The 12,305-nt window shown below is 41.1% G+C and overlaps 1 protein-coding gene across 1 annotated transcript in view; it reads right to left on the bottom strand.

The window, feature by feature from the left end:
- kirrel3a (kirre like nephrin family adhesion molecule 3a) overlaps positions 1-12,305 on the bottom strand; it is a 281,100-nt gene that overhangs the window by 31,706 nt on the left and 237,089 nt on the right. The window contains exons 7-10 of the mRNA XM_014197820.3: positions 6,410-6,558; positions 5,502-5,629; positions 3,984-4,110; positions 1,346-1,446 (exon numbers count right to left, since the gene is read on the bottom strand). Coding sequence (XP_014053295.1) covers positions 1,346-1,446; positions 3,984-4,110; positions 5,502-5,629; positions 6,410-6,558 — 505 coding nt within the window. The remainder of the gene's footprint in view (positions 1-1,345; positions 1,447-3,983; positions 4,111-5,501; positions 5,630-6,409; positions 6,559-12,305) is intronic.

Here is a 12,305-nt window from a genome sequence, read left to right as displayed (position 1 = left end):
TGAGCTCCTTTTAGACAGATTTGATTTGGTTTCTCAAGTGGAGGCTGTGCAGACTTGCCCTCTACCTGTGTTCGTTCAGAACAGACTAAGCCTGATACAGAGGCTATTTCTAATGGGCTATTGCCCGTGGATATTTTGTAAACCTACTTGTATATTTTGTATGATATCGAGAGGTGGCCTAGAAGGCAGCTGGAGAGGTGACCTGTAAATAAGTATACACTCTAAGCCCGTCAACCTGCCTTGCCTTCTGCTGATTTCATGCCCTTACGACTGCTACAAGTCCCTATTTTACAATTACATACTCAAAATGTGTTGTAGACAAAATAATGAAAAGGGCTGCCTGGTAGCCTCAATAAATAGACACAGATTTGAAGTTGAACAAGTCATTGCATGTATAGATTTTTTTTAACTTGATTTGAAACTTCACTCGACATGACTTGTCTTAGAATGCACGACTTGGACTTGACTCAAGACTCGACCCGTTCTACTCGGGGACTCAATTTTAGACTCGGACCTTGTGACTTAAGACTTGCTTGTGTATCGAATAATAGTGACTTGGTCCCACCTCTGCTGATTAGTATACGTCAGGAATGGGATGAATCCCTCCATTTCCACTATGAAGGAAATATTAGTCTGTTTCAGGAAAGGTTTGATACTCTGTTATCTTAATGAGGATAATGACTTCTAATTTTCTATTGATTTGCCTTCACTTCCCTTAATGTATTTCGTTACTAGCCTACATGTCTATGAGATCTTTCTCTATGGACTATGCCATCTTGTTTACCTTAGGATAGGATATTCATTAGGATATTCTTTGCCGTTGATTATTCTACGTTAAGTCCTTAGGGATGTCCTCACATGACCTACTTTCTTATTTCTTTAGGTCAAGCTCATTCATTTGGTTTGCACTGCTTTAAAGGGATATTTCACCCAAATTACAAAATTCCATAATCGTTTCCTTACCCGATACAGTCTACAAGGTAAGACAGCAATCCATACTGTTAATGGTAAGGAAGCCAATAAGTAATTTTGTACATCTAAAGGTAGACTATCCGGACTATCAAAATAAAGTGTAACCAATCATTTCGTATGCAAGGATTCCCTCATATAGTTTTTTTAATCTACTTTTGCCCCATTGGGATCCTTTGTTTCCACCCCACCTATCCTTGGCCATATTTAGGCAAACCTCCACATTCTATTCATAACAAATGTCCACAGTCATTTATTGGTCAATGATTGATTTGAGGCATGTACACATCTTCATCATGTTAAAACAAATAAGGCCCCTCGTTGGTTGGAACATAAAATACATGTTTTTAGAAGGAAGGAGGGATGTGTTACTCACAATGCGGTCGGGAGGAGGAGTGCTGCGGATGAAACACTTGATCTGCCCCTTCTCCCCGTAGAGGACTTGCTGGGTCTGGGTGCTGGAGATAGTGGGAGGACCTACAGCATGGCCAAGGGAAAATAAGTCAATCATTCCAATAAAACACCCACATACATCAACAGCCTATCAGATGGCGGGGAAGGCGAAGGCCACATGCATTATAATACTTTCTAGTTTACAATAAAACGGAGACGAGCAATTATTCATGATGAGATTTTAATTCGTTTTTCTTAAGGTGAGATTCACGGCATGATGAAAAGGTTGTTTTCATTGCTTAAAGGCTAAGAAAGAGAAGAAAAAGTGTTGAAGGTTTGCGTGGGCAGCAGAGGACAGTGGAAGGGTTAGATAAAGGTCTAGAGAAAACAAAGTAATTCCACTTCGCAGTCCTGTGCGTTAGTTCCATTTCACCTCCTGCGCCTGTGAAAGAAAACCTTAGAAATGTGTGACCTTCGACTGACACAGTGTGACGTTGACAGCCTCCCAAGTCAAGGAGCTCTTACAAATTCCACAACTACTGACCATAAGAATAACAAACATTACAGTGCAAAATGGGCTTCTCAATACAGCCAAACGTATTCACACAGGGGCCCTGTGGGGGAGCTCGAGAGATCTGACAAAAGACGTGGAAGCTCAAAAGAGTGCTATAATTAGATAACTTTATTTCCCATTACTTTATCTTGGAGCAGCTCTCCTGAGTCACCGGAGGAGGAAAACAGGGCGGATGTATTTATTGGAGGAGAGGAGAGGAGGTGTCACTTGTTTGTGATTGGAGTGGGGAATGAAACTAGGATTCACTAGCCTGGAATCCAAACAGTTATACAATATCATTCTTAACCAAAACCGTTCCAATCAGCCTCCGCTTAGAAACAATGGTGATGGGTGGGTTTCGTGCGAAAACCCATGAGGCCAAATGCTTCACTTTTTCAGGTTGTCAAATAATGGACTTCTTAACAGAAGCTTCAAGGAGAGAAAAAACCTCCTTTGCAAAGAAGGAGAAATTCATAAAAGCCAAACCTCTATCTTATTGGTTCAATACAGCAGAACTGTATTACACTGTATGGGCTCAAGGGTGAAAGCTTTCATCAAAACAGTCAGTCTATATGCCTCCAGAACCCTTTTTCATTAACTGGTTAAACCTGCAATGAGAGCAGACAATAAGAGAGCCCCTTTGGCAAGCGAGAGGGGGAAAAAAGTACAATTTCAAGTCAGCCATTTTGTGGTGCTACCTACGACCCTGCATATTCTTGTGGCGTGAATTTTATGATGATATCCCGGCTTCAGAAATTATTCTTCTATGGAGGAGTTATTCAATAGAGCTCGCCATCGATTGTGTGACCTTGACTTCAGGCATATTAAACAACTGTCTTTGTTTACTATTTATTGATTAGTTAAAAAAGGTTGCAATAACTTCTCATTTAGCCTTGGCCAGCTGTCACACCACTGAGATAAGGCTGGGAGATTAGTCCATTTGCAATCGATGTAAAGACGTGTTTAATCACCTTTAGTTGCATTTATCCTGTGCTGTTTATTTCTGGTGCAACATGCTCATTCCTAGGTGAAGTCATTGTCAATGACATTGATTATATTAACGAAACGCTAACAGACAATTACCGTTTTATTCCCTTTCAGATAACACACATATTTCTAATATGTAAAATACATGTTAAGTATGTTTATCTTTAAAATATTTCCTCTTTGAAAGACAAGGAACAATTGAAAGTACACTAGTCTTAAGACAACATTTAGGCTAAGCTTTGATGTCAGAAAGCCTGGAGACATCAAAACGTATCTGTAATAGGATAGGGTTATGCAATATTATGAAAGAATTGAGTATCAACAATTATTGACAGCCATTGTGATATGACAGATATCCTTTCATTGAAATAGTGTCGCGCTTGTCGTCGGTTAAAGAGGACCAAAACGCAGCAGGTATGTGAATGCTCATCTCGACGTTTTAATAAGTACCAAATGAACACAAAAATAACAAACAGGAATACGATCGACAAAAACAGTCTGACAAAGCATAAGGCTAAACGCAGAACAATCTCCCACCAATGACAAACACAAACACACCCTAATATATGGGACTCTCAGTCAAAGGCAAATAGACAACACCTGCCTTCAACTGAGAGTCCCAACCCCAATTAACCAAACATAGAAACAGACATACTAGACTCAACATAGAATACATGAAAACCAAACAGTGCCCAAAAACCCCGGAATACTTAAATCAAATGCCCCTTCAACAAACACACCATCCCGAACCACATAAAACAAATACCCTCTGCCACGTCCTGACCAAACTACAATACCAATTAACCTTATACTGGCCAGGACGTGACAAATAGTTAACAGTTCATTTGTACATACTAAGTTACAGTCCTAGCTGTAAATCAATGCTATTTTTCATCCTGTCAAATGCAAACTATGTTATTATGACCCACTGATTTTGACTCCCCTAGTGTAGATATGTCTCCGCTTTTACCTTATTGTCCCTGAGTCCAGCTAGCCTGAAACATGTCCCTAAGCTTGGAACAACTTCCACATTGAACTTGGAAATTAATTTAGCATTCATCCACATGTGAAATGTACTTACCATTCACAGTGAGGGACACTTCCTTCTCTCCAGCTCCAACTCGGGGGACCACCGCCCGGCATACGTACTTCCCAGCATCCTCCTGCCTCACCGCCTTTAGCGTCAGGATGTTCTCATTGCTAAGCACCTGTGGAGGATCAAGGTCAAAGGTCAGACTGGTGATAAAACGGTCGTCTCTTTATTCAAGGCTGCAGCCAAGTCCTTCCGTCCAACCCCTGTATCAGCTAATCGAAAACCCAATAAGCCCTCACCAAAAGGAGTGCGGCACACACTTAGTCGTCTGCAAGGCCACCTGAGCCACTGCTTTAATAAACGGTACGAAAGGGTATGTTAACTTCAGAATATCAACATGAACTGCATGGGTGGAATTGCGTATACCACAGACTGAAAGCGGTGGACCATGTAAAATAGATTCTTTTTTAACCGATACCATTATGAAGGTACAGTGTGATGTGTTGAGAGTCTGGGCCCTTTTCTAGTTTTTCTATCAGTCTCTTGAAATGTCTGAATTTGATGACAAGAGCTTTTCCTGGATAAATACAGAGAATAGCATATTTGATGCACATGTACATGACATTCACCTCTAGGTGAATGAAGAATAAAGCTGCATTGGCACAGTATAAAAATGAATACCTGTAGAATAGAATACATCTTAGAATAGAAAATAAAATAAGACAATAGAATAGACTAGAACAGGATAGGATAGAACAGGATAGAACAGGATATGCTAGAACACGATAGGATAAAACAGGATAGGATAGAACAGGATAAGCTAGAACAGGATAGGATAGAACAGGATAGGATAGAACAGGATAGGATAGAACAGGATAAGCTAGAACAGGATAGGCTAGAACAGGATAGGCTAGAACAGGATAGGCTAGAACAGGATAGGCTAGAACAGGATAGGATAGAACAGGATAAGCTAGAATGGGATAGGCTAGAACAGGATAGGATAGAACAGGATAGGATAAGCTAGAACGGGATAGGCTAGAACAGGATAGGATAGAACAGGATAGGCTAGAACAGGATAGGATAGAACAGGATAGAACAGGATAAGCTAGAACAGGATAGGCTAGAACAGGATAGGATAGAACAGGATAGGCTAGAACAGGATAGGGTAAAACAGGATAGGATAGAACAGGATAAGCTAGAACAGGATAGGATAGAACAGGATAGGATAGAACAGGATAGGCTAGAACAGGATAGGCTAGAACAAGATAGGCTAGAACAGGATAGGGTAAAACAGGATAGGATAGAACAGGATAGGCTAGAACAGGATAGGATAGAACAGGATAGGATAGAACAGGATAAGCTAGAACAGGATAGGCTAGAACAGGATAGGCTAGAACAGGATAAACTAGAATAGAATTGAGTAGAATAACAATTCATTAGAACTGAATATAATAGATTAGAACAGAATAGAATATGTCATTGCCCTTTAGAGGGAATGGGTCTTGCAAAATATGCAACTGGCAATAGAAGCATAATAGAAAGAATGATGGTGATTACAATTCCTACCACTCCAGAGCCGCGTTTCATCCACACGATGGTGAGGGAGGGGTTTCCTGTCCAGGCACAGTTGAAGATAGCATCTGATCCCTGGTCCACCTGTAGGGACTGTGGCTCAGCAGCCATTCTGGGCCCAACTGGAATCACAGGAACAGAAATGGTTACACTTTATTTGAATAGTCATCTATAGATGATCTACAGATAATCAAGCTACGGTATCAACAGGCTAATAACTTCAACTATGTTGATACATTACAAGTTGTGGGGTTAGGGTTACGGTTATGGTTAGGATTAAGGTTAGGGTTATGATTAGGATTAAGGTTAGGGTTATGATTAGGATTAAGGTTAGGGTTATGGTTATCATCAAGATTAAGGTTAGGGTTATGATTAGGATTAAGGTTAGGGTTACGGTTAGGGTTAGCATTACGGTTATGATTAGGATTAAGGTTAGGGTTACGGTTATAGTTGGATTAAGGTTAGGGTAAGGATTAAGGTTAGGGTTACAGTTAGGATTAAGGTTGGAGTTATGTTAGGGTTACGGTTAGTGTTAGTGTTACGGTTAGGGTAAGGATTAAGGTTAGGGTTACAGTTAGGATTAAGGTTAGAGTTATGTTAGGGTTACGGTTAGTGTTAGTGTTACGGTTAGGGTAAGGATTAAGGTTAGGGTTACGGTTAGTGTAAGCATTAAAGTTAGGGTTACGTTAGGGTAAGGAATAAGGTTAGGGCAAGGGATAGTGGATAGTTAGTTGAAATCTTGTTGACAGTTAGCTCAACATCTACAAACCTTCTATTTGGGACTATCCATGTAGTGGATGTGATTCCAACTGCCTGTAGCTAGCTAGTTATAGTTCCTGAGTGTGTTTTCTTAGGGACTACTCATGGTAGTGTGTGTGTGTTACTTGCGGACTACTACTCACAGTAGACGTCCACGTTCCTGCTGATGTTGGTACTGCCCAGTGCATTGGTGACCTCACAGGAGACAGGCTCGGTGAAGAAGGAGTGGTCCACAATGACCTCATAGGTGTCACCTGACACCTCTCTGATGATGCTGCCCCCTTTGGCCCATCTGAATATAGGCCACAATAGAGTAGGTTGAAGAGTTAGACTTAGACCCTGATCTAATGGTTAATGTTAGTAATGTGAGAGGTGAAGCTGATCCTAGATCTGTAACTATATCTGTACCACACTTGGGGAAACTTCCACAGTCACAACATGGAAGAGGGAAGACAATGTGGGCTATGACATCCAACCAGTAGCCCTTTTGGAGGTGGATATCAAAGACACAAATATTGCAATACATAGGAAATATGGTGCAATTTGGGACGCAACCAGTGGTAACGTGTTGCATTCAAGCGCAATTTCTTGCTGTGGTCTGCAATTCGCTGAGCATAGCGAAACAACAAAAGAAAAAGTGGCTTTTTTGTTGTTTCGTGCATTGCTTTTTCTTTTCTTCATTTGAGCATATTCATGTGCTGCTTGGGAGCATGGTTGAGGAGGAGGACGAGGGGAGGAGGAGGAGGAGGAGGGGAGGAGGAGGAGGAGGAGGAGGGGAGGGAGGAGGAGGAGGGGAGGAGGAGGACGAGGGAGGGAGGGAGGAGGAGGGAGGGAGGGAGGAGGAGGAGGGAGGGGAGGAGGAGGAGGGCATTATAATATAGGTGCTCTCACTTCGTGTCTGTCTTTTGCCCACTTTGATGCTGAAGTCATTTTATTGAGAAATAAACAAATTGTCTATATGAAGAACCTTGCCCGGCATAAGCATATCTCACCATCACTAATAGGCAGATCAGGCCCCTGAACAAATAAACTATTGTTTACATTGACAGAAGGGGAACAAGTTGAAGGGATAAATACACAGGACCCAGTTTGGAATAAATGTTATGAATTATTATGTATGCCAGGCTATATATCGGAACAAAACATCACTTGAGGATTCTGAGTGAAAAGAGCGATGAATCATGCATAATTAACTTGGACGAACATCTTTGAACATCAAATGTGTTGTTGTTTGTTTTGTGTAATGCTATGGTTCAAAAGATGGCCTGGTTATAGTTGTACAAATTTAGAGAATAAGATTATGAACATGCAAAACATTCTCAGTGAATACAGACAACACAGATATATCCTAGATTTCTTGTCAAAAACAGAAAGTCCTGTTTTCATGTGTTGTGTTCAATTGTTGTAACTCTGCGATTGCGTCCCAAATGGCACCCTATTCCCTTTATTCAGGTCGCAATTGTAAATGAGAACTTGTTCTCAACTTGCCTACCTGGTTAAATAAAGGTGAAATAAATAAATAAATAAATATACTTCAATTATTTTCACCAGAGCCTACATAAGGAATACGGAGCCATTTGGGAAGCAACCTTCATGTACAGTAATAGAACACGCTATTCACTTTCGATGTGCCATCTTGACTCATATCGACATTCTCTTCCAGAAACATTTCTCAACTGTGGAATGTCATTTGAGAAGTTTCATCTAATTTCCACACAGGCTGCGCCCCAACCTATACATACAGTACCAGTCAAAAGTTTGTACACACCTACTCATTCCAGGGTTTTTCTTTATTTTTACTATGTTCTACACAGTAGAATAATAGTGAAGACTTCAAAACTATGAAATAACACATATGGAATCATGTAGTAACCAAAAAAGTGTTAAACAAATCAAAATATATTTTATATTTGAGATTCTTAAAAGTAGCCAATCTTTGCTTTGATGACAGCTTTGCACACTCTTGGCATTCTCTCAACCAGCTTCATGAGGTAGTCAATGCATTTCAATTAGCAGGCGTGCCTTGTGACAAGGTAGGGGTGGTATACAGAAGATAGCCCTATTTGGGAAAATACCAAGTCCATATTATGGCAAGAACAGCTCAAATAAGCAAAGAGAAATGATAGTCCATCATTACTTTAAGCCATGAAGGTCAGTCAATGCGGAAATTTTTAAGAACTGTGAAAGTTTCCTCAAGTGCAGTCACAAAAACCATCAAGTGCTATGATGAAATTGGCTGTCATGAGGACCGCCACAGGAAAGGAAGACCCAGAGTTACCTCTGCTGCAGAGGATAAGTTCATTAGAGTTACCAGCCTCAGAAATTGCAACCCCCCAAAAAGTTTCAGAGTTCAAGTAACAGACACATCTCAACAACAATTGTTCAGAGGAGACTGCGTGAATCAGGCCTTCATGGTCAAATTTCTGCAAAGAAACCACTACTAAAGGACACCAATAAGCAGAAGAGACTTTCTTGGGCCAAGAAACACGAGCAATGGACATTAGACCGGTGGAAATCTGTCCTTTGGTCTGATGAGTCCATATTTGAGATTTTTGCTTTGCTTTGTGAGACGCAAAGTAGGTGAATGGATGATCTCCGCATGTGTGGTTCCCACCGTGAAGCATGGAGGAGGAGGTGTGATGGTGTGGGGGAGCTTTGCTGGTGACACTGTGATTTATTTAGAATTCAAGGTACACTTAACCAGCATGGCTACCACAGCATTCTGCAGCGATACGCCATCCCATCTGGTTTGCGCTTAGTGATACTATAATTTGTTTTTCAACAGGACAATGACCTGTAAGGGCTATTTGACCAAGGAAAGTCATGGAGTGCTGCATCTGATGACCTGGCCTCCACAATCACCTGACTTCAACCCAATTGAGATGGTTTGGGATGAGTTGGACCGCAGAGTGAAGGAAAAGCAACCAACAAGTGCTCAGCATATGTGGGAACTCCTTCAAGTTTATTGAGAGAAGCTGGTTGAGAAAATGCCAAGAGTGTGCAAAGCTGTCATCAAGGCAAAGGGTGGCTACTTTGAAGAATCTCAATTCTAAAATGTATTTTGATTTGTTTAACACTGTTTTGGTTAATACATGATTCCATATGTGTTATTTCATAGTTTTTATGTCTTCACTATTGTTCTACAATGTAGAAAATTGTAAAAATAAAGAAAAACCCTTGAATGAGTAGGTGTGTCCAAACTTTTGACTGGTACTGTATATATAGTGCATAACTTTCACCAGAGTTTCCCTATGGGCCCTGGTCAAAAGTATTGCATTATACAGGGGATAGGGATCCATTTGGGACGAAGCCACAGAAGCAATGCATTTCGTACAAACCAGACCCCAGATGCCCTACGACAGTCTTCCATTTTGCCAAAGACATTTCATCACAAAGACACAGTGGAAAGTGACAGCATTGAAGGAGATCAAGTAAACCAAATCTCCTGAAAATCTGAAAATATTTCACTCCCTTACAATGGCACTCGAAAAACACAGCTTGATGATGGCAAGGACGAATTCCAAAAGGTTGATGCTGTCTGCTGTTAACGTTTTTTCAACATCCCTTCTAAATTCAAATGTAACCTTTCTTTCTGGTCTCTCTCAAGCCTGTGAATGTCAGAACAGAACAGTGCTACATGTCTGATTCTCATCCTTTTCCCAGTCACTTCTGAATTATTCAAGAACAATAGTATATTAGCACCGCTTTGAACATAACTGTATGCACAAACGAATCCATTCAGCTTTTTACAGTTATTGAAGCACTGTTCATGTTGTCTATGATCTTCCGCTGTCAATTTCGAATGCAGGGTGGCACGCTTACATGCACACGCACGCACGCACGCACACACACACACACACACACACACACACACACACACACACACACACACACACACACACACACACACACACACACACACACACACACACACACACACACACACACACCTCCCAGAGCAACAAAAAAATAAACAATGAAACAAGTTCATGTCCATATACACGGATAGAGTTTGTGTTCACATCACCCACATGTTCACATCAAATAGCCGTCAAGCTAAATCTGTGCAATTGAGTCTTTCTCATCAGACACCTCAGTAGTCACAAATGAGGAAAACAGAGAAAAAACCCAGTAGCAGCAGCAGCGACACCAACACCAGAACCCCCCATGTAGATAAGAAGCATACTTTATTTGCAAGCAAAACCAACTAATTCGCCTCTCTCCCCATCGCTGCCCATCTCGGCAGCTTTATGATAAACAAACAGTTGCTAATAGAGTTAGCTGCCAGACCTCCCTCTCTGTCGATCTCGCCCCTTCAGCTTGCTGTCTGCCTGGCAGAGGTAGGACTAGGAGGCACAACAAGGCAGTTGAAATTAATTGTTGCACGGCAGCCACCTGTCCCCCTTTTGTCTGACTTGTGGGCAGATTGGCTCTGAACGCACACCCCTGTGCTGTCACCACTCTATCGTTCAATCAGATGGCCTGTATTACATTTTCTCTTCCCCCTCTACTAATTGAGCTTGAATGAAAGACCACCTGGGTTGTGTCTCAAATGGCACCCTATTCCCTAGGTAGTGCACTACTTTGACTAGGGCCCATATGGCTCTAGTCAAACATAGTGCACTATATTGGGAATAGGGTGCCAATATGGACACAACCCTGATTACCATATATTATTACCATGACAACAGATTAGATATTCATCTCCAAACCATTAGGTCTGGAGTCCAACCCATCTCTCCAAGTGTCCAAAACATCATACTTCCTCTGAGTAAAATGAGGAAGAGAAGGAGGTCTGGAGCATCTGAGATAAGAGACACATCCCTCTTCCTAACCCTCATCATTCCCTTCATCCAGATTCCAGGCCCAACCTCACAGCATCGACAGCATCCTGTTCTGAGCTCTGAGGCCTCTGAGAAACTCTCCTCATTTCACACGGAAAAGAGCAGCTCTCAGGTGATCAATAGCCATGCATCAGCTAAGAGAGCATTAAAAAGGCAGTGAGAAATGAGCTTGTCCTTATGCAGCTTTAAAGAGAGAACAGAGGAAGAGTAGAAAGGAGGGCTGCGTCCCAAATGGAACCATATTTCCTATTTAGCTCACTACTTTTAACCAGAGACCTATTGTTTTCGACTTAAGGGGCTAGGATTGTCTTGACTCAGGTCACATTTTCTTCTGTATCATGACCATCCATCAAAGGCACAGGTACTCACACACACCAACGGACATTGTAACAATAATCGGCAGGACAATGGTGAACAAAGGGCACACTTATACAATTACTAATCAAATGGGAATATGGACCAGAAGTGCGTAATGACCGTTCCGGAGGGATCCGTGACACTTTGATGTGTCTGGGTGGTTTAATACATAATCCACAGCATAATAATTAACTTGACCATGCTTAAAGAGATATTCAATGTCTGATTTGCTATTGTTACCCATTTACCAATTACTCTCCCTCTTTATGAGGCTTTTGAAAAGCTCCCTGGTCTTTGTAGTTGAATCTGTGCTTGTATTGAATTCAATACTTGACTGAGGGACCTTACAGTTGTTGTATGTATGGGGGACAGAGGAAGGGCTAGTCCTTAAAAAATCATGTCAACCCCTGTTATTTCTTATAAAGTGAGTCCATGTATATTATTATGTGATTTGTTTAGCCAAATGTTACTCCTGAACTAATTTAGGCTTTCCTAAACGAAGGGGCTGAATACTTCCACTACCTCTCAAAAGTTTGGGGACACTTAGAAATGTCCTTGTTTTCCATGAAAACCTTTTTATTTTTTATTTTATTTTATTTCACCTTTATTTAACCAGGTAGGGTAGTAGAGAACAAGTTCTCATTTGCAACTGCGACCTGGCCAAGATAAAGCAAAGCAGTTCGACACATACAACAACACAGAGTTATACATGGAATAAACAAACATACAATCAATAATACAGGAGAAAAATCTATATACAGCATGTGCAAATGAGGGAGGATAAGAGAGGTAAGGCAATAAAAAGGCCATGGTGGCAAAGTAATTACAATATAGCAAT

This window comes from Salmo salar, chromosome 04 (assembly GCF_965601325.2).
Source record: "Salmo salar chromosome 04, fSalSal1, whole genome shotgun sequence".
Lineage (NCBI taxonomy): Eukaryota > Metazoa > Chordata > Actinopteri > Salmoniformes > Salmonidae > Salmo > Salmo salar.
Note: the sequence above shows the minus strand (reverse complement) of the source record. Positions and strands in the feature narration are given on the sequence as shown.